The 22,955-nt window shown below is 36.7% G+C and overlaps 1 protein-coding gene across 12 annotated transcripts in view; it reads right to left on the reverse strand.

Annotated features, from left to right (window-relative positions):
• Positions 1-22,955, reverse strand: part of FAM172A (family with sequence similarity 172 member A) — a 428,036-nt gene that overhangs the window by 136,305 nt on the left and 268,776 nt on the right. For 10 of the 12 annotated variants that reach the window (XM_057307516.1, XM_057307513.1, XM_057307506.1 and 7 more), the window contains 2 exons: positions 7,879-7,995; positions 348-432 (listed from right to left, as the gene is read on the reverse strand). In XM_057307516.1, the coding sequence (XP_057163499.1) occupies positions 348-432; positions 7,879-7,995 (202 nt within the window). The remainder of the gene's footprint in view (positions 1-347; positions 433-7,878; positions 7,996-22,955) is intronic. The other 2 variants (XM_057307511.1, XM_057307515.1) reach the window with 1 other exon arrangement.

Here is a 22,955-nt window from a genome sequence, read left to right on the forward strand (position 1 = left end):
TGGTATGCAATGTGAGACAAATTTTCCGAGATCCTGCTTAGCTACCCAGTCCTTATCTTAATCAACTTTTTATTTATGTACATCTTGTCTCCCGAAGCTTTAGCAGCAACTGTCTACATTACTTTCAAATTGCTTCACCTATTCATCTTCACTGAATGTGTTAGTTACTATTTTCAGTCACTCAACAAATTTCTGGTAGCGGATCAGACCCATGCCGTATGTTACCAATAATCCATTCAAAGATTCAAGGCAGAACAACATGCTTAATTCACAAAATAGAATTCTACATTTCATTACCATATTTTTTCACCCTAAAAAAACCCATACATCTCTCATCAAACACATACCTGCTGAGACTCGGGGACAATCTGGCAGCATGGACTCCACTGATGTGTCTAATGGTTCTGAGCTAGACACCCAATTACAACAATTCTGCAATGCAATAGAGACAATTTTCTGTTGAAACATTTTTAAACCAAGACAAACTTTTTAGGCTACAGAGATTAATTTATCCTATATAGTCAACCACTAGATGTATATTCAATTTATTTTCCAAGCACTGTAAAAAATTGTCTTATATAAACACTATTATTCATGACCACTGTGGCTGTGGAAAAAAGTTTATCTTCTACAATTCAGCAAATTATCTGCGCTGATATTAAGAGGACATGTAACCTTTTGTGAACCATGATGTAATGTTTATAAGAAAAGGCTAAGATTATAATTGATGGAAACTGAAAAGGATGCCCATTTTTAACTTTAAGATGGAAATAAATATTAATTTGATCATGTGAAAGAATAGTTTTATTTTTAAAACTATAGTCTTTATCTCTGCAACACCAAAAGAAATAAATTTTGCAGTTACTCCTTAAATATACTTTCTTTTAGTTTTTACTTCAACCTTGTTCAATGAAGGCTGTATCAAGCAGTTCAAAAGAAACACAAACTAGAGAATTGTAGCTGTGTGTTTGAGGACACAAAGCCTTCAATATTGAAATCAATCTTTAAGATAATGATGACTTACCACTCAGACAAACAGAATAAAAATAATGTATATTCTTCCCATACACTTTAAGTCTGTATTTAAAGGCGAGCTTAAAAAACATGATTAACCTCATAGGGCTTTTTAAAAATTTCTAACACACACACACACACACACACACACACACACACACACTCTCTGAATTTCTAGACAGATTTTATTTTAAAAGAAATCATCCTATCAATCATGTTGGAAAAATCGCTGATTGCTATTCTGGTAAACAAGCATGTATTGTGTATTTTTAGATGCTTGCTGCCCTGGTTGTGCACCATGGAATCCGTCCTCACTGTGGAAAGATCCTTGACTGGTAGATCAAGTGTCTTATTGTATTTCCTTAATTCATTCTGTCTGGAAGAAGATGTCAGCTGTGTTGCAGTGAGGAGAGAATTTCAAAGGCCCCAGTCCCCACCAATAAAGGCCGAGGAATGGCTTTTGAATAGATTTGTCAAGGCAACCCTACTGTTCTGGGACCAGGGAGAGCAGGAATAACATAAAGGAAGGGTTGCTGTATGAGATTAGAAAGTGAAGTTCACAAAGCATGGCGGATTTTTGTAAGAAACAGTAGATCAATGAAACCATTGAACTGTGTGGAAAAAAAACCCATGAAAACAAACACAACATCTAGTAATGTTCTTAAATGCTTTCTTTCCTTTTACATTTAAAATAGATAAAATATTAGTATTTTTATGTATTACAAAAGCTTGATGGTTTAAAGTGAATATGTATTCTATAACTTGCACTCCTAATCTTAATTAGCAGCTGAATGCAAAATTATACAATGTGAGAGAGCAGAAACTATAAAAGAAATAGGGTTTTAGAAGATATTTCATACATTTGAAATAAGTAAAATTAATATTACTATTGATAGAATACCACATCACAGAGTTCTAGATAATGCAGAAGATTAGCACACAATTAGCCAGCTTTTATATACAATGTGACACTTGCTTGTAAGAAATAAGTATTCTCCAAAGCAGTGTCAAGATATGTAAATGGATGATTTGTTTTATCATTCATCACAGCCCCTAATAAATTCAAAAATCATGACTTCTATAGGTACTAAAAATAGGCTCCCAATGATACAGGGAGATAGCTTCAATGAAGAATGACTTTCTCTTTTTCTCTCTTTCTCTTAAACAATTCAGTCTTTTCAATGACAGCAATTAGCACTACCGACAGACAGGGAGCGATTAGGTATATATTTTAATTATTATTCACCCTAGTAGGACCTCCAAATGTGCTGAAAGTCGGCTATTACCCAGGTGATATGTCAGTCTTAATACTGCTCACCTACACTTCACATATGTAAAACTACGTCTTATAGGATATTTCTCGTATTAATAAAAATGATGGTACATTACAATATGTTGGCGATTAATCATTTTCTAACTCGTTATCACTGACTTTAAAAAGCTGAATAAAATGGATTTTATCCAGGTCACCTTTAACTCAAACATTTAAAGCAAAAGATAGGTTAACATTTGTGATTCTGAAATTTCACTTTTTATCTAGGAAGATGTTTAGGCTTTGACTTCTCATAAAAATAGGATAGAAATAAACAACCTATAAAGTGAATATGTCCAAAAGTTCTCTGGAGACAAAGTACCTGTGCAGGATTGTAAAGGCTCGATATCGTAATTCTGATGAGTGTCATGTACATGTGTGTACATGTATGAGTAAATTTTTATCCCACTGGGAAAAATATGTAGAGAAAAGGGCAGAACAAGATAAAAATGTTTGCCATGTGACAGAGTATAACAAAATAAAATAACAAAAATGTGCTGAGAAATACACGTAAAGAAAGAAATATGAGAAAGACGTACAGCCCTCACACATAAATTCAATCGAGTCTGAAATTCCATCATATCCAACCCAACTTCCTATTCTGAGATGCATTTCTATAGTTTAAAAACCAAATCTCTTTTTACTGTGTTTCTAGTGTTTATTCTGTCCCTCTTCTCAGTGGCTCAATTTGCCCCCACTCCTGTTCTTCAGTTGAGATGAACACTACCAACAGTATCCAGGATGGCAACAGAAGCAGCTGGCTAGGAAAGCCCTACTTAAATTCGAAACGTGCTGGAGTGTGTTCCAAGCCCCTAGAGATCTTATTCTGGGGTGCCCCAAGCAGACAGCAAGGCATGCTGTACTACAGATATCAGGACAGGCATGTTTGAGTCTCAGACGTAGCCCTGCCTCATCCCAACCAACAAGCAGAGAGAAAGAAGCCTGTGGCCAGGGCTAAGAATTTGGGAAGGATCATGTAACTAAAGTTTCTCTGGGTCCGAGGGGAAAAAAAGTGCAATACAGAGAATGTTTCTTAGAGTTAAGTGTTCTCAATTTAAAGGTCTTTTAACTCTGAAATTATGAACTTACAGTGTTTCTGTGGTTGCAAATTGCCTTTTTTGTAAAATCTAAAATGTTGGGAACTATGAACATGGACTAGAAGTGACTGTAGGCCATAGTGCTGAGTGGTCTGGTTGAATTTAGGTTCTTCCTCATTTTTATTTCATTTGTCTGAGATCCACCAATGCCTCAGAGGTGGGGCTTCAAGATGGACGGCACTGTGTCCTCAGACAAGAACAACTATGATTCACCGGGTTGTGTTTCCAGAACTGCCACTCCGAGCTGATGGTTCTGCGTAAGGGTTCATGACAATTACATAGAACCATACATCTGGCTTGGCTGAGACTTTCAGAGGCCAGGGATATGTCAGGAAATGACATTTACCCACTCAGTCTTTTTTTTTTTTTTAAACTATGTATTTAAGGCGTACAACATGATGATTTGATACACATATACATCGAGAAATGATTATTGCTGTTGAGCTAATTATTTCCTCACATAGTTACTCTGTGTGTGTGTGTGTGTGTGTGTGTGTGTTGTGATAGAACCTGCAATCTACTCTCTTGGCAAATTTCTAGTATTCAATACAGTACTGAATATAGTCATCGTGCCGTACATTTAGACTTACGCATCGTTCATAAATGCAACTTTGTACCCTTTGACCAACATCTCCCTATTTACCCCACCGGTAACCACTGTTCTAGTCTCTTTCTATGTAGTCAACCTTTTTAGAGTCCATATGTAAGTGTGATCAGGCGGTATTTTTCATTCTGCCTCTAGTTTTTTATTTCACCTAGCATAATGTCCTCCATGCCCACTCTTACCCACTTTCCAGTCCTGGAGCTGGAGGTAAGAAGTGTCTTTTAGGATCTGCCGTAGGCTACTTCTTACCTCTCCTCATGAGTCACGGTTAAGTGTGTATGCTTGGTCTTTTGCTTGGGAGTAGTTTTTACTCAGAGTAATTGCCAAAAGTAGCCCTCTCTGACCTCCTTTCTTTAAAAGAACTTGTTATTTTAAAATTATATAAGTAATGTAAGAATATAGTACTTAACCTTCTTTCTGTATGCTAATTGCTGAAATTTTAAAAAAGTAAATCAGCTTTTTATAGTAGATGAATAGTTAACATTAATACCTTTATCACATACTTAAATATGCTTACAAAACAAAAAGCAGTTTTACTTAATTCGCAGTATAATAAGAATGACTGGGCAATTCATACCCTAACCTACTTCCAAATTTAAAGTGGTGTTTGGTCAAATAATGGAGCTAATCATTAAGAGGCCCAAAGCAAACCGGGGATGTACTGTATGGTGACCAACATAATATAATAAAAAATCATTATAAAAAAAAATAAAATAAATAAAAAAAAAAAATAAAATTCATCATCTCTGCATAAAAAAAAAATAAAATAAAATAAGAGGCCCAAAGCACTGAGGCTTCATCTGCAGCCAGAATACGATTTTTATGGACAACATTACCGTTCAGCTAAGTTGTTTTTCTTTACATATTTGCAAAATATCTCAGATTCTGAGCTGATTCCAACTAAAGCCGGAGTAGGCTGCGGTAGGAAGTCGGATGCTGAGGGACGCAAAAGTTACCCTTCCACACCCTTCTCCCAACACTCGTGCTCAAGACAACAGCTCTATTTACTGAACCCAGGACTATTTGTTTTTCATTATTTCAGGGGGTCTTGCAGAATGGACAGAGACTAAAAATGGAAAAAGAAAAAGGGACAGAGTTTTATCCTAAGTGCTGGGAAACAAACACTAGATTTTTATCTTGCCAAACCAGACTGAATTCTCTACGAGGCGATCACACATTTAGGTGAGTTCCTATAAGAATATCTGGCATAGGCTCCCATAGTTTCCCTTTCTGTTCTTGTTTTAGAGAGGCTCTCTGAGTGGGGATAATTTCAAAGCTCCATCAACGATCATTTATTAATTTTTATCTCTGGGATATTTATAGTGTTTTCTATAACAAAGCATTTTGTTTTTTTATGCAGTGCCATTTGCTTTTCAAGGGATTTTCTTCTCGGTTGTCACCTTTGATTCTCATAATAGTTCACAAAGTAGATGGAATAGGAATTATTATCTCTAATTCACAATTACGAAACAGGCCCAGAATGATGGAGTGGCATTCCCAAGACAATAAGCCTTAGTGTAGAGTACATGGTATGTGTTAGATCTCAGTTACTGATTTACCTAGTGAGTGACTAAGCCAGAATCATTATCAAAACCCACTTCTTCCAACTCTTTGCTCTTTGGTAAGATATTCTGAATACGTAAATTATCCATAAAACAAAAGAATACAATCCATATATTTTATGTTACTTGGGGTCAAGAAGGTAACAACAATGAGAACTATGATTTATTGAACCTCTCTAAAATGCCCATGTCCATGCTGTTTCTTTACATAGGTTATTTCCCAACCATATTTGCAAGGTAGGTATTAGATTTCATAGATGAAAAAATTGAATCTCAAAAGATTAAACAATGTACCCAAGATTACACAGTTAGGTAAGTGATTGAGTTGGGGGTCTGAATTTTGGTATGTCATAATAAAAAACTCTTCATGCTGTTTCATGACATAACTGAGGGAATAAAAGAACTAATCAAGAAGTAGGTCGTTGATAAAATTACATAATATTAAAAAGATTTAAAAGGCTATGCTTGCAAAGAAATTAATGAGAGCTTTGACTGAATTAAGATGATTTCAACTATTGCCTATTTCAGTCAGATGGAAAAATGCACATATTAATATATTCTGATTTTTGAAGGCAGCATCTAATCCAGTCTTAGCTACAAAGGGTTAAAGGGCAAATCTACTACAGACAGCAAACTGATGGTTACCAGAGGGAGGTGGGTGGGGGAATGGAGGAAACAGGTGATGGGGATTAAGGAGGGCACTTTGTTGTGATGAGCACAGGATGATGTATGGAAGTGTTGAATCACTATATTGTACACCTGAAACTAATATAACAATGTACGTTAAATAACTGGAATTTGAATAAAAACTTCAGAAAAAGAAGTAAATTTAAATAAATTTTGTTGTATTTGTCACCTGGAATGAGACATGAAGAATTCCCAATTCAAAGATGATGAACAGGGATATTTCTAGTTTGGGACAAACACTAAATTCCGTATTGGTTATATGTGGGGAAAAAGGAGCATTTATTCAACCTTACTACTTTACATAATGCGGGGAGCTCTTTACATATCCACTTGGACAGATAAATACCACAAAAAAAGTATAGGTATGAATTACGCAAAATTTCCCTTGGAAAAAAAAAAGGCCCTTGGAAAAGACAATTAAGGATGTAGATAAATTGTGAAAGGAGAAATATGAAAAGCAATGTGGTCAGAAAACACCAGGGTGTTAGTAAAGATTAAAAGCCTACCTTCACATATTTAAATAACATTATGAGGAATGGAGTAAATATATTTTAGACTTCTGCACAATGAAAGTACTTTTTCTAGTAGATATAATAACAACAGTGAAAACAGACTGGTAATATTATGATTATTCCATTATGGGATTATACAGCTTAGTCCTTTTATTTATTCAAAACTCTTTCCAAACATTAACTCTCTGGTTCTTACAGTGCACTGTAAGGGCTGATTAGAAGTTACACACCATACCTATGGCGAGAGGTCAGCTGGATAAATGTCTGGGTATTCTATCAAGAAAAAGTGGGAGAAAATCAGGAAGGTCAACTAGTTCTCATTTAGAGAAATACATGATTGACCAAACAATTGATATAGCATGGTGTGGATGATGTCAATTGCTTATAGTATCAGAAAGGCAAATATAAGTAAAAAGGAAGTTTCAGCTGTACATCTATAACCGAAGTAAAAATAATGGGTTGGAAGTTTTAAAAAAACAGAAGCATGTTCAATGAGTCATGATAGTTTTCGGGCTCACTAGCTCTTAGGAATGGTGAAAAGAAGCTTTCTTAGCTGGAGGCTGGACCATGACCAGCCCTTGGGTTTCTTGGAGTCCCACGTTTGGTCTGGCAAAACGCTATTTCAGCTTTTTACCTCTCCCCCTACTGGCAGTAGTGAGCCAATCCATTTAAGAGTGGCATGTACTGACCATCTTTCAAGAAAAGGATGAGACTCAATGGTACTTTAAACTTCTTTCTTGTCACTGAGCAGCACCAATGCTAAATAGCTGGTGGAAAAATTAAAAATCAGGGAATAATAATCTCCTAACAGATCATGACCTTCTTCAGCCGGAGTTCCTAATGTATACTGAATGCATACGTAACATTCTACAGAATGCCCAAAAAAGGGAGAAGAGCTTTCAAAAACGTTTTTGTTCTTCAGAAGGGTTTTCTATTATTATTTCAACCATGTCTACTTTTTTCTCTTCTCTGTAAATGTTCTGCTTCTAGAAAGGGAGTTTGGGGGTGGGAGGTGATATAAGTTGGTGGGGGCTCAAGATATAAAGGCTCACACTCATTCATCTCAGCGTTGAAAAAAATCTCGTCTCACCTCTCTCATCCATTCTCGAATCGTTTTGCCTGCTTCTTGATGCCACACATTGTGAACAGAGTCTGTCAACGCCACAGCAGTTACCTTACTTTTTACATCTGCTTCTCGTTGAATCATCTGTTTTAAAAAAGGAAAATAAAATATTGGCTATAATTTTTTTTCCCTACTGGGTGCAGTCTGCTTAGTCATAGATAATAATATATTAAAACCGAAAAAGTAACATGCATCTCTTGTTCCAAGTTACTCTTTTCTACACCAAACGCATGCCCTGCTCCTGTCCAGAGATGTGAAAAGACCTAATATTTTCTTTTAAAAAGATAATACCACTTAAGTCTCAGAACTATGCAGCTCTATTATTTTCCATGTGGTTTGACAATTCAAGGATTAAAGGGATCGCAGGGGAAAAAAGGAGGAATCCCTGAGGGTTTCTTTTACAACTTTCTTCCACCCCTTCCCATTTCAGTGCTTCAGGGAAGTTAGTACCTGGAGCTCACTGTTAGCTACTTAGGACTAACTTCAGCTTCTTTTCAGTAGATGGCATGTCAGTAATGAAAGATACCTTGCTTTGACTTCTCCGATTCAACTAGCCTGCTCTTCAACACAGCCTTGTAATTCCTTGGTGTTTTAAATGCCCACAAAGATCTTTCTCTTCAAAGCCTATCAATATAATATCATTTTGCTTTCTAACATATTTCTTTATGTCGACAAGCTCCAGTATTACACTCTAACTTCTTTCTTTAGAATGCTGTTTCTATAAAATTCAATGGTTCTAAAATTTAAAAGAGAGACACGTGGCTGGAAGAAACTGAAGAATTTATCAGTGGTTTGCAAGACAAAGGAAGTGAAAAATAATAGTTCCACATCAAAAGAATCATAAAAGGTTTTAATCTGCTAAGACGAGGGGCTTTAATTTGACGCAACAAGTAGACAAAAGCTTAATAGAAATTTACACTTAAAATACAGTATGTAGTGGTCTTAAATTTCATAGCCACGCCCTCATTGTTTCTCTGCATCAAATGTCTTTTCTCCCTCTAGAAAAGAGCAATTTCTCTATCATTTGCTATTAATTTCTCTGAATTGTCTATCAAAGGTATATTACTACACTTTAAAAAAGTGAGAATTCTGAGTGGTGATGATAGCTCATGCAGTGAACGCTGAAAGCCAGGCTTCTGAAACCAAATGATGTCTGTTAGCATTCTGAATGAAAAATGTCTCTCTCTCTTGTAAATTTCTTCAAACCCTGCATATGCACATCCCCTCTCACCGAACACCACCTAATGGAAATCTAATTCACTGTCAATGCTGCTTCAGCAGAATTTCCACATCTTAAATATTTGGGCCTTTTGTTTTCTGCTTATAAAATGTGGAAATCTTAAAATCAATGTTGCCTATCAGCATCATAATATTACTGTAAAAATTCACCTTGCAATATCAATAATACTTTTAAAAGCACAAAATAATACTCTAATTCAATACTTCACATTCATTATTAAGTAGTTTGCTACCTTCTCCTACATTTTATTTTAAAAATAGACTGTCATCCATAAAAAAGGATGAGACTGTGCCATTTGAGATGACACGGGTGGACCCAGAAGGTATTATGCTAACTGAAGGAAGTAAATAAGTTAGACTGAGAAAGCCAAATACCAAATGATTCCACTCATAAATGGAATCCCCAAAAATGAATATACAAACAAAAAGGAGAATCAGAACAATAAACACAGAGAACTGAGGGGAGGGAGTGGGGGGTTGGACAAAATGGGCAAAGGGGAGAGAGCGATCCAGGCTTCCAGTTACGGAATGAGTAAGTCATGGGAATAAAAAGCACAGCATAAGGAACACAGTCAATGATATTGTAATAGCGATGTAATGGGACAGATGGTAGCTATACTTCTGGTGAGCACAGCATAATGTATAGACTTGTCAAATCACTAAGTTGTACACCTGAAACTAATGTAACATTGTGTGTCAACAGTACTCAAATTAAAAAAAAAAAATAAACTAAAGCTACTTTAAAGAATACATTGTCATGGATCACAGTGGCACTAGGACATAAAAATTTAAACCAACATTTGATAATAAAACTCAGAATTCCACAGCAGTGAATCCACTTGGCTCATGAAGAACGCACATGTCCTTACTCTCATTTTCTAACAGTAACACTTTTAGAGATCTAGAGTGATTGTTGCTAAAGTTACAAAATAAGAGCATGCTCTTCTGGTATTCTATGAATGTGTCTGCATTTTTAAATATTTGCCCTGGATTTTGTTGTGGTTGTTGTTAACATATGCTGACTTATGTAAACTGATTGTATCTGAAGACAGAATATTGAGAGCCATTTGTGAAATGATACCAAATTAAGACTTCAATAGGCTGAGGATTTAGTGCAAAAGCAGAAAATCTGGGAATTAAAATTCTACAAACTTGGAAAAATATACAGTTGTTAGATGGACTACGAGAGAAAAAAAACCCTTTGGTCTGTTTTTCCATCTGGCTGACATTTCATACAATGGATGTGATGCTGTGCAACTTTTCTTCACATCACATCAAATCATGTTATAATCCAGCATGATATTCCTTACACTGTTCTAGTCCTTTATAGCTTCAAAATCACTTTCATATTATCTTATTAGAGGCAGGGAATGGTCAAATTCTAGAGGACTTCAATGAAGAGCTGTCTACAAATGAGCTCTGTACAAAGAATTTTAAATATCTGGGGCACTTGCGTAGTGTAGTCCATGAAGTGTCCGACTTCTGGTTTCAGCTCAGGTCATGATCTCAGGGTCCTGGGATCGAGCCCTGTGTCTAGCTCCACACTCAGTGCAGAGTCTGCTTGACATTCTCTTTCCCACTCTTTCTGCCCCTCCTGCTCTCATGCTCTCTCTTTCTAAATTAAATAAATGAATCTTAAAAAAAAAAAGAATTTCAAATATTTGACTGTTTTAAGATGGTAGAATTGCAAATCAGTAAAAATCTTTAACAGTTTGGTTTTTCAGACTATTTACCTCTATTCCAGCCTTGCCGCAACCTACTTGCAGTTTCCATTTCTGCCCAAAGCCTCTGCTTCTTGTATTTGTTAGCTTGGTTCAGAGACCTTCCCTCTCTTACTGTCTCCCCTGGGAGGGAGCACTGATGAAGAATGCTGGAGAAAAGGGGTGCCTGGGTGGCTCAGTAGGTTAAGCATCTGCTTTAGGCTCAGGTCATGATCCCAGAGTCCTGGGATAGGACTCCGCATAGGGCTCCCTGCTCAGTGGGGAGTCTGCTTCTCCCCCTTTCTTTACCCCTTCCCCCGGCTTGTGTGCGCTCTCCCTCTCAAATGAATAAATGATATCTTAAAAAAAAAAAAAGGATGCTGGGGAACAGCAATCAGGGGGTAGACTGAACACAGGAACCAAGATTGTTTGAGAGACAGACTCTAGATGGAATATAGAATCGGTGGAGGTGCCCCTGGGCAGGAAAACAACTTCTATAATAGTCTTTAAGAGAAGACTATAATAATCTGGAAAACACAGAAATCTGGAAGGGAGGAGGCCATATCACTAAAGTCTACTAAAGTCAATCACTGAAGCCTACTAAGTCTACTACATATCAATCTAAGGTGAAGATACGGTTTTTATGAGGATCCATGGATATGAACCCTTTTGAAATTCCTTACAAAATTCTGTCTGTAGATGATAGGAATATTTTTTCTGGAAGAAGACCCTCAGCTTTCATTAGATTCTTAAAGGGATTTTAGTCACTAAAAATAATAAGACCCTCTGATTTCAATGTGTCCATGTATTCTTGAATGAACTCTGGAGTACCTGCCAAGTAAACTCTCCAAACAATTAAGATCGATTTTACACCTATACCAATCTTCCAAAAATAAAGGATGACCTTCTATTTTTTGTTATAATGTCTTCAGTATGGTATCAGTAGTTGAATAAAAGTGACAAAAAAATTGACATCCCAGATAACAACATCTCAGTTTCATGGCTTGATATTACAGACATCAACATGTGAAAGTTTTATGGCTTGATAAGTTATATCTGATAAAATTATAATTAAAATATTTTTTGTTTTCATTTGTATGTATAATATTTATATTTGAGTAGCACTTCACAAATTTCAAAATGAATACATAATCATTCTTATTTTATTCTGAAATAACATTAAAGTGTATGCAAAACTTCTATTATTTTTCCCATCTGTGGAGGAGGAAACTGGTTGAGGCTGAGAAACTGGTTAAGGGCCACACAAATAGAAAATGACACAACTCTGAGTTGTCCATGCCTTTAAGTCCTGTGTTCTTTCATGTGTGTCACATGGGGTCTATTTCTCAGTAATATATCATACTACTCTCACCTAAATGAACTCATTTGATTAATCCCCTTTTCTTTATAGTGCTTCAGTAATACAGTATTTCATTGACTGGGACATTTATTTTATTTTTTTAGATTTTATTTATTTATTTGAGAGAGAGAGAGACATAGAGCACAAGTGCGGGGAGAAACAGAGGGAGAAACAGACTCCCTGCCTAGCAGGGAGCCCAACACAGGGCTCTATCCCAGGACTCCAGGATCATGACCTGACCGGAAGGCAGATGCTTAACCAGCTGAGCCACCCAGGCACCCCGACTTGGACACTTAAAAAAATATTTTAAAAATCCAAATCCATATCAGTAAGGGATGTTGAAATTCTAAAACTCATACCAAGATAGAAGTCAGTCATGTGCAAAATCAGAGTATCAACACCATTTAAAAATTATTATTAAAGTTCTAAAATAAAATGATGTCTAGGATAAGAGGGAAAACTACAAATTTCCATAAATCCTATCGATGATTTGAGAATTAATACAAAATATGTGCTGCTGTCACCTGATATTTTTTGTTTCCCCTTCTTCATTCGATCTATCTCTTCACAGTCCTCTCACTTAGCTTCTACACAATTAATTTGCTCTTTCCTTCTGTGCATTGCATGTTCCCAGTCTGACAAAAGCTTAACTAACCCAATAAATATGAAGTACTTTGAACAGATTAAAAACATATATCATCTGTATGCAGGCTCATCTTACTATTAAATTTTTTTATGGGAGTTGAAGTTGAGAGGAAAAAGCTCCTTGTATTATTTTTTCTTTCACAGTAAGACTTTAAACATTAAGTAGCTGTAACAAGGTAAGAGAGCTTATCAGAGCCTAAGAATTTTGGTGAGATGAAGAGCAGGGGACCAGAGAGATGGTGTGGGAGGGCCAGAGTCAGCAGCATCCACCTTTGCTTCCCTCCCTGTGCACTACTGGCCAGCCCTTCCTGCTACCATCTGCCCCCCCAAAATTACAAAGACTGGTTCTGTCCACCTAACTTGCCTCACCATGCTTTCTGCAAGGCCCTCAAATGGAGCACCTGGTCACTACCTTCACAAAAGTATCTGGCCACATCCAAATACTGCATGTCCCCCTAGAAGTTTCTTAATTCCCTTTTTGTACCTATTTCAGTTCTTTCTTTTTTAAAAAGATTTTATTTATTTATTTATTTATTTATTTATTTATTTATTTATGAGAATGAGAGAGAGAGAGAGTAGGAGCAGAGGGAGAGAGAGAAGCAGAATCCATGCTGAGCGCAGAGTGTGATGCGGGGCTTGATCCCAGGACCCTGACGTCGTGACCTGAGCTGAAATCAAGAATAGGATGTTTAACCGACTGAACCACCCAGGCTCCCCTATTTCATTTCTTCTACAAGTCTATCATGAGCTACTTTTAGAAAAGGAAAATACAAAGACTCTTCTACTTCCACTAAATTAAGTTAAAAATTTGCTGTCCAGTTGTCTTATCTGAGAAGATAAGCTTTCGAAGGCAGGGAGATAGTGATGTTATGGGGATACTCTGCCACGAGCCTTTGGAGGTAGTTCATATCTCTAGCTGAGGGTCTTAGGTTTTGGAAATTATGAATCCAACCCAATTCTAGATTCAATACTCTCAACCTAAAGAAGTGAACCCTGCATTGGGTTTGTCTTCACCCTAACCTAAAAAAAGTGAGTAATTTCATTTTCCTGTATTTGTGGCCCAGCAGCTATCACACTCAGAATAAATCGTCTTAGATTTTAAAGTCCAAGGGGCCCTCCTGAAAGAACCCAGGGAGGGTTGGGGGTAGGTATGCATATATGTGCATACAGGCCCATATCTATATTAGCATGTGTAATATGTTTTAAACATGTTTTTGAGGGAAATGTTTTAACGTCTTTCATCAGCAAAAGTCATTACCTTTCCTTTAAAATTCTGACATGTGTTACACATATGCACTCTGAGGGTTACAGCATGTGAATCACTTGTACAGGAAAGAATATTCTGAAAGAAAATCAAATAATGCATGTTTCCATCAGATTAAGATCTGACACTACTGTACACATATAAATCTGAGGAACATTACTACTGCATGAGCATGAATGAATCATCAGTCTGGTTAATAGCACGGTTGAGGTTTGAGGTGTCTTTAAAATGTGTGTGTGTGTGTGTGTGTGTGTGTGTGTGTGTGTGTGTGTGTATAAATAGATTAGCTCCCTCTAGAGCTCCTAGAGTTAAGTTTTCTGATTAAGTTGTTTCAAAGGTTCAAAGAGTATGAAAAGGTGGTACTTTTTCACATTTTTGTCATGCAGAATATAATTACTCTCAGTGCTTCTACTTGGGTGTAGTTTCTATGTAGTTTGATAAATGATGATGCTTTACCACAAAACTCTCCCATCACTTTCTTTTTGCGCCTGTACGTCTCCTGGCTCATGGCACACTGCCCTGTGTGCTATCAGGCCCACTGGGTTGAAAACGTACATTGGGCCAAGATGACTAATCAGCCGACACTGGGTTTGGCAGAGTCTTTCCCATTAATGCCTTCTTGAAGTTTCTTTTTTACATGTCAATCCCAATAGTGTGCTATTCACAGAACAAATATCACTTTTGCTGCAACATTAAAACCTTGGTCCTGTCACCCAAGTCTCTTGAAGCACCTCTAGTGACTATTATGAAATACACACACTTCAGTAGATGAAATATGAGGACTAAACTGCCCAGCAGGAAATCCAGACAAGTATGACATTCAGCTCTCACGTGCTACTCACAGTTCACATTTCTAATCTAATCTGCATTCACTTCTCTCTTTCCTTTTTTTTTTTTTTTTTTGGAAGTAGCAGCTTTCAAGTAAGCAGTCTTCATAAGGAATGTAGTGGTTAGGTTCAAGGACTTTGGAATCAGATTCTCTGGGTTCAAATCCCTGTTTTGCCACTTCCGGTAATGATACTTCGAGTGAATTACTTCAACTTTTCTGGGTCTCAATTTCATCACAGGTACGAGGGAGATGGTAAATACACTTAAATCATGGAGTTACTGTGAGATGAATTGAATATAAATTGACTAGTGGAGGACTTGGCACATAGTAACAATTATAATAGATGATACCCTAAAAACACACAATGCAAACACAATGTAAACTTGTGCATTCTCCTTTCTCAGTGCAGAAGGTAACGGAAGCTTACCTTAGAATACATTTAATGACAAATTCTGTTTTTTAAAAAGACACAGGTCCACAAAGGAGAAATAGAAAGAGGTGATTATTGTGTTTTTTTAAAATCTTGTAATCAGAATACTAGACTTGTCATAGCATTCTGCACTTAAAAATTAAAACAGAATTATTGAAGCCATACTGTGGCAGCTCGTTTCCTGCCATCAGTGAACCCTTTCAGAATTACTTGGGCCAGCAACAACGCATGGAGCCATGGCTTAGAAGTGCCAAACTGGCAGAGTCCCCTTACCACTTTGTTTCCGACTTAGAGGGAGTAGAGCTGACTACATTTTAAAAAAGATAATCACAGGGATATCAAGAATGTCCAGAGGAAGGAACTATAGTGTTGTAGTTAAAAGCATGCATAAGCTTTGGAATTCCAAGTCCTTAAATTTTAATTTTTGCTTCATCATTATAAGAATACAAAAATGGGAATAATAGTAGTACTCGCCTCATGAGATCACCGAAGGATAACAGAGATAAAGCACGTGAGCAATCAATGTTGTCAGCTACTATCATTATTACCTTGACATTCATTTTTAATTTCTGAAACCTGTTCTTCCTTTTAAATACGGTATCTATGTACTCTTCAGTGACATCCACATTTGCACAGTTCACGTAGCAGTTATGTGTCAGACAATTACTACATCCCCTCCTCCACCTCCTCAATTATGTAAAGTGATTTGGGCTTGCTTAAATGTTTGTAAAGAAAATAATTAGGTACAAATAGGATAGCTACACATTCTAGTTAGCCCAGGACATTCCTGGTTTATCACTATGGACCTGGCATAATAATTAATAGTGTCTCTTTTCACTGTTAAAAGTGTTCTGGTTTGGGTGGTAAATTATATGGTCACTGTATATATAACAGAAGTTAAACGTTACTCTAGCAAACAGGTAAATCTTACAAAGTTTCAATGCTTAACAATTTAAGCGTACACCCAAAAGCTAAATAGCTGTCACTATAAAAATAACCATGTAGGAAAACGAACAAGAAATACCTCCAGAAGTTCCTAAGTTCAAAATTTAAGGGCAAGCCTAAGCACTGTGCTGAGCCCCTCACAGATGGACACGCAGCTTCACACCCGGGGTAGATAAACATGGCCAGCTGGAGCTCCACTGGAGCAACAGGATAAGACAACATTCTCTTTTCCTGTGCTTTGAAGCCCGAGCTTCAATTCTTACAACCTTTGTCTAATTTCAGGAAGGAAAAGGCTCTCCACAGGCAAGAACCCCAAGGGACAGGGTATGTAAACTGAAACTTCTTGGGTCACATGTATTTATGAAGATAAGTCTCCAGCCACCAGTTAGGGAATGGCAAGTTATGATTTACTATTGCAGGCGGCCAGAAGAGAGCAGTAATAACTTCCTTTTCCTTTCCTGCCTGGACTATGCTGCCACGTGCAGGCTTCTTCAGCGACAAAATAGCATATGTAAGGAAGGTTTAAACGAAAAAGAAAAGAAAGAAAAAAACAAATATTAAACGATTGACGATCTGAGAACTGGAAAATATATATAAATATATATATTTATAAAAACTGGAAAATATATATAAATATATATTTATAAAAATATATAATGAGAGAAAAAAGCCAACAGTCTGAAAAACTTCATCAATCAAGAAAATAGCAAGTTAATTATAAGGAAAAAAATAAAAGAGGTCATATATTAAGAAAACGGTGTAAGGATACATCAAAGTGACTTACTTGATTAAAATGTTTTATTATGTAGTAAGATCAATCATAAGAAGGCGAGACATTCTGAAACACAGCTATAAAAATTACAACAAACATATATGAATTGTATACACTGTAAAAATGTAAGTGAGAACTAAATACTGCCAGTCCAAAAAACTAAGGCAGGCTTGCAAAGGAGATGTTTAAGTGGGGAGACTATATATAGTCTTACATGGAAAAATGAGAAAACTTAGTAAAACTTATATATACTATGTGCCCAGAGATGTTTCAGATGCAAATAAGTAGAAAGCATGTTCACAGTTGAAAAATCACTTTGAGCCCTTATTAACTGGTAAGTACTAGAAATATTTTCGTATATAGAGAATTTGTCAATCGTTGAATGGTTTAAAAACTTGTGGCAAAAGATTTCATTAGGTCAGGCAGAGACAAGGAATACATATCCAGCTGGGAAAGTGCTAATACCCTTAAGTTTTAAAGCATACCATTTTATTTTGGTCTGGGAAAGAGAAAGGTAAAGGGTTAAGATTTCCTGCCACAACGATACAGAGGAGATAACCAGAGTATCGGAGATTGTGTTATTTCACAAATTTTTCTTAAAAGCCTTTACATTAGTTAGGTGTGAGGTGATGGGTATGTTGACTGACCTGGCTGTGGTGAATATGACACAATGCATACAGATATCGAGGTTATCAGGTTGTATACCTTAAATATATACAATTTTCAGTCATCAATTATATCTCACTAGACCTGGAAAAGAGAAACCTTTGCTTTGAACTTCCACATAGATGTTTGCTATATTTGAAATTTTACTGAAGTTTTCCAAGTTATTTTATAGCTTTAATAATATTTTTGTAAAAAATTCAGGTTCCAATTGCCTATATTGTTTTCAATATATTTTGAGGGCTATATACTCTGTTACCTGGCATAAACAGGAAAAATGACATTCTAATTTATCAACTGTTTTAGGTAAAACACTATTACTATAAAGTTGAGGAAAACATAATTTCTGACCTTTGGGAAGAACTCGCAATTTAGGATGCAAGGCGCGTTCAGGTAAGTTCTCAGAGCCCTTTAATATTCCGAGTACTTAGAGATAGATGATTTCATTAGATAGAACAATTTCTTTTTAAGTGGTTGAGGGATTATGTACCTGTTTATTAGATGAGGAATTTGCTGTTTAGAGACAGTAAGTGACTAGCCCATATTCACAGAGTCATTAAGTGGCACTGCTGGACCTTTTAACTCCAAATCCCATGTCTTCACATCACAGCTATCCTGATATAATACCTTACATATTCACTTTTGAAATACTTGTTACACTGGTAATGATTTGTTCATGGTCTTTCCTTCCCACTGAGATGTAGGCTCCATGAGGGCAGGATCATATTTGCCAGGGCGGCAACATATCACCATTCCCTGAACAATGACTGACATATCATAGGTGCTCAGAAACTATTTGTGGAATGAATGGAGGTGCTATTTACAGAAATGGAATAGATCAGGTAAAGTGATGGCTAACAAGTTAGAGTGATGTCCGGTTTGGTGTATTTAGAAACAGACCATATCGTAGGTTGGGTTCCCAAGGAAACAGACTCTGAAATGGAATTAAGCATTCGGGATGTTCACAAAGGAGTGCTCTTATGATCAACATCTGAGGAAGGCAGTGGGGGCATGGGGTGGGAGTGGTTGGGAAACAAAGCAGGAATGGGCAGAGAGAGAAGTCAAGGTGAGATGGAGGTCCAAGGACAATCTTGCACAACTCAAGGGAAGCTCTGGACTTGCATGACCCTTCAGAGTCATTCCAAGCTGGGCCCAGATGGCTTGGCCTTTAATCTCCCATACTGTTCTGTCTTTGAATATGGGCCCCCACAGAAGCCAAGGCAATCCCTGAAGGGGCTGACAGCTGAAAGCTGTCTGCTGAAAGCACTCCCAAGAGTTGGGGCAACAAATCCTTTATTGAAGGAGCAACTGGGTAGTGTATTACAATGTCCACCACAGGCCATAACTGAAATTAAGCATTAGTCTATTGTCCATTCAAATCTAAATCGTCCTTCCAATCTGCCTGGCACTCTATCGTAGTACTCAAGATTGTGTACTCAAGATTGCATTATGATTTAACTCATTAATATCTCTGAGATCAAGTAAATTTCTCTTGGATTTTAGATCTCTCATAATCTAATACCATATTATCTACCCTGTCAAATTTTGTATTATTCCCCAACGAAAGATTGTAAGGGAAAAACACAAAGTCAAAATATGGAGACACACTGACTATTAAAAAGTATAAAGAAATAAAAATCACAAAAATCAAAAATTATCTTAGAAAGCCACTGGGAATGATTTGATTTCCTGGATTTCAAATGAAATATGTATGTCAGATAAAGCAAGGTATCCTGTGACTTCAAATCTGAATGCAAATAATCCCAAGCTTTAAATAAAGTATGCAATAGTCACTTAGTGTCTGCCATGATAAACTCAAACCTGGTGGTGTTGGTAGGGGAAAAGGAAGGGTAAACATCAACAGAGAGGTTTCACTGTAAAAGAAGTTGGGTTGGCTTTTCAAATCCCAGCCTCTATGATATAAAGAAAATAAAGACTGTGTTATATAAATTTGGGGACTGAATAAAGACATTAAAGATTTTGATTCTTTTCCAGATCTTAGTTACTCTGTGTCCTGGGATGTTTCTAAATTTTTTGCTTCTAGAAATTGAGGGTAATTTTCATTTGATTGTATTTCTCCAAATGCAGGGCTCAGGTTTACGCAAAAATGTGTGGCATAAATCGGAGGGGGGCTCTTACTTTTAGATTCCAGGGTAGGCATTGACCCATTGATATAGGAAAGCAGGACCACTTAAATGTTCTTAAAACAGGATGTGTTAATCAACTGGGGGTTATTAGAGTTACAAAACATTGGGAAGAGATTGATACCCATTTTTAAGGGGAAAGTGACATCATTAATATAAGTCACAGACTTCCTACATTGTTTGAAAATATTTGAACAAGAATCTCCAGATGGCTTTTCTACCTGGGAGCTTATGCTAGGTACTTGGAGCTGTGTGCCTCCTTAAACATGCAAGTGAATACTGTTGCTGGAAGAAATTTCTATTCAACTAACTACTTAGGAGGGCTATTTAAATGCACACTCTACTGACCAACAAATAGAGAACAATTCTTTAAGTTGGGATTTTAAGATATGATTCTGATTACATGTTGGAGTCATTTTTCTTACGAAAGCACATCTCACGTTTCTGAAGTGATAAAGTAAGTCTGCTTGAATAAATGGTTTGAAATAGATTCACTTGAGATAGGACTTTTTAGGATTGTATTTACCACACAAAACCATATAAACATTAAGTGGAAGAAAAGATGGGGTTGGAATGAATGTAGCTATTTATCTCTACGTATACGGCTATATCTTCATTTCACGGATAGAGCACATACACCTGTACCATATATAGTAAAAGAGCACTTCTGGGTTCATATACTAGTGAACTGTAAACAACAGTCGCTATACACCAAGTGTCCTCTATCAATATCCACTGTAACGGACAGTGCCGGAGTAGCACTTCAGATCACTAACAGGAGGAGGAGAGCTCTGAAACTGATCATGTAGACATCTGATGACAGCTCTGATGCAAGATGGCAGTGAAAAATTTATACCGAGGAAGGGCTGGTGTGTGAATGAAGGAGAATTATTCTCTGGGCTATTTTTTAAAATTCCACTTTCCTTCATGTGTCTGTTCATTAGCACTTCTTTGGGAGGGATTCCACTAGTTGAGTCAGTGATTTAGGGTCTATATTCCACTATCATTAAATATTGTCTCCGTTACATGAGTATAAAATAATTCAAACAGCAAGAAATCTAAAATAAATATACTCAGCACAGTACCTGATGTTTAGCAAGCATCAGTGTTTACTATAGTAGGAAGCAGAATTTTTGTTACATCACACCTTTTGTTAAGTAGCCAGTTTAGCCAATACGAAATCCTATAAAATCGCAAAGATATAAAAAGGAGTCAGGAGTTCACTAATTTAGAAATTCAATTATATGTCACTGTTTCATATCAGGTTAATTACTTCATTTACATTTTTGAATTTTTAGAGTAGTGCATGAGGTGACAGACTAACAGCACTGCAGACTGAAATTCTTACACTATTTTCCTGAGTGTGAATAATATAAAACACAATACACGAAACAGAATTACACATAGGTTTCATGTAATGAGATTATAAGTGAAACAGACATGGTGCGGAAATGGGCAAACAAGAGAGGTGCTTTCAGAAAAACTTTATTGCAGAGATAAGGAGAAAGGGAAGTGGTCAGTCGGTAGATAGCTTCTACGCTGTCCTTCCAGACATATACGTATGAAAGAATGGAGGTCAAATATCAACAAAACAACGTGTCTGAAGGGAGGCCTGTGAATGACATTCAAGAGAAGTTAAAAAGAAGAAATCTTCAGTGAAAAAGAAACAGTGACTCCTTGTAGGGAAGGTTATCATAATCAGGAATGTAACAAGACGGGGGTGGGGGGGGGGAAGATACTGTCACAGACAGAGCACAAAAGAAGACAATGCATAGGCATGAGGAACAAATGTTGAATTTCCATAGTTCTGATCCTAACCCCCTTTCACAAGAACCCAACCTGCCATTTCTCACTGTGGGTGTCATGATGAAATCTACCATACTACTTTCTGTCACTAAGTTGTCAGGAAAAGCAAAGCTTCCCTACGTCTGTCTCTTCCTACACAACCACCAGCACGTACTATGATCTATTAGTCATTTTCCTCCTCACACAGAAAAAACAATAAACTCATTGCTAAATTTTCCAGTACTTGAATTAAATGTTTCTAGATGTTAATTTGATATTGACGCTACTTTTTAATGGCCTGTGGGAGTGGATGAGTTAGACCCTAATGCCTTAAAACACACATTTGAACAGTCAGGAATGCATTGCAGTTATAGCTCTTATGGTCTTTCATAGAAAAGAATGACTACAAGTAGCATCACAGTTTACAGAAACCCATAAATATTAATTAATGCTGACATGGCTCTACCTATAATATTGAAGAAAAGAATGGAAAGTTGTTAGGGACATTAGAAATTACCTCATTCCTTTCTGTACAGATGAGAAAAAGATGAAAAGACTTAGATGTAGGCCAAGTTCCAATAGACATGGGATTGTCCCAGCTAGAACTCAAAATTCCACAAATGATAATGCGTCTTCTTTATTCTATGCCACTCTGCACTGCCTAAAAGCACGTGTGCCATGAGGCCCTTGGCGATGTGTCCTAGTGCTATGCTTCCTTGTAATACTATAGGCTCCACAGTGACATATGCTTACGCAAGTTTTGGGGGTGACAGGCCATCACGGTAGTTTGTATACATAAACTGCTTTAATTCTGTGGACTAAATGGCTGTTGTTTTGTTCTTTTTCTGGTCAATATGGCAGGTAAAGTCAGTCAAACTGGTTTCTTCATGTAGATACTGCCTTACTATGGAAATGAATGTGGAAACATTCATCTTTGTCAGAAATTATGTCAAATTATTCAAATTTATTGGTGAATCACAGCAAACATCCCAGCTGATGAACATCTCAGTCATATGTTTTTTAGAGAACACTTATGGTTCTGAAAAGATAACATTACCATGAGCTTTCCCATTCTGAAGCAAAGATGTTTGGAGAGAAGATGGAGTCTGTTATTCAAGATAATAATTTGTTGTAATCATAAAAAAAAATTCCAAAGATGTCCAGGACTGTAAGTATTAAAATGTATCCCTTCTGATAGTGTCGCTATTGTTTCTCTTTCTTCTTGTTCCCCTCTTTCAAGACCTTTAGGAAGCCATCACTAAGACCTT

Source organism: Ursus arctos, unplaced genomic scaffold (genome assembly GCF_023065955.2).
Source record: "Ursus arctos isolate Adak ecotype North America unplaced genomic scaffold, UrsArc2.0 scaffold_5, whole genome shotgun sequence".
NCBI lineage: Eukaryota > Metazoa > Chordata > Mammalia > Carnivora > Ursidae > Ursus > Ursus arctos.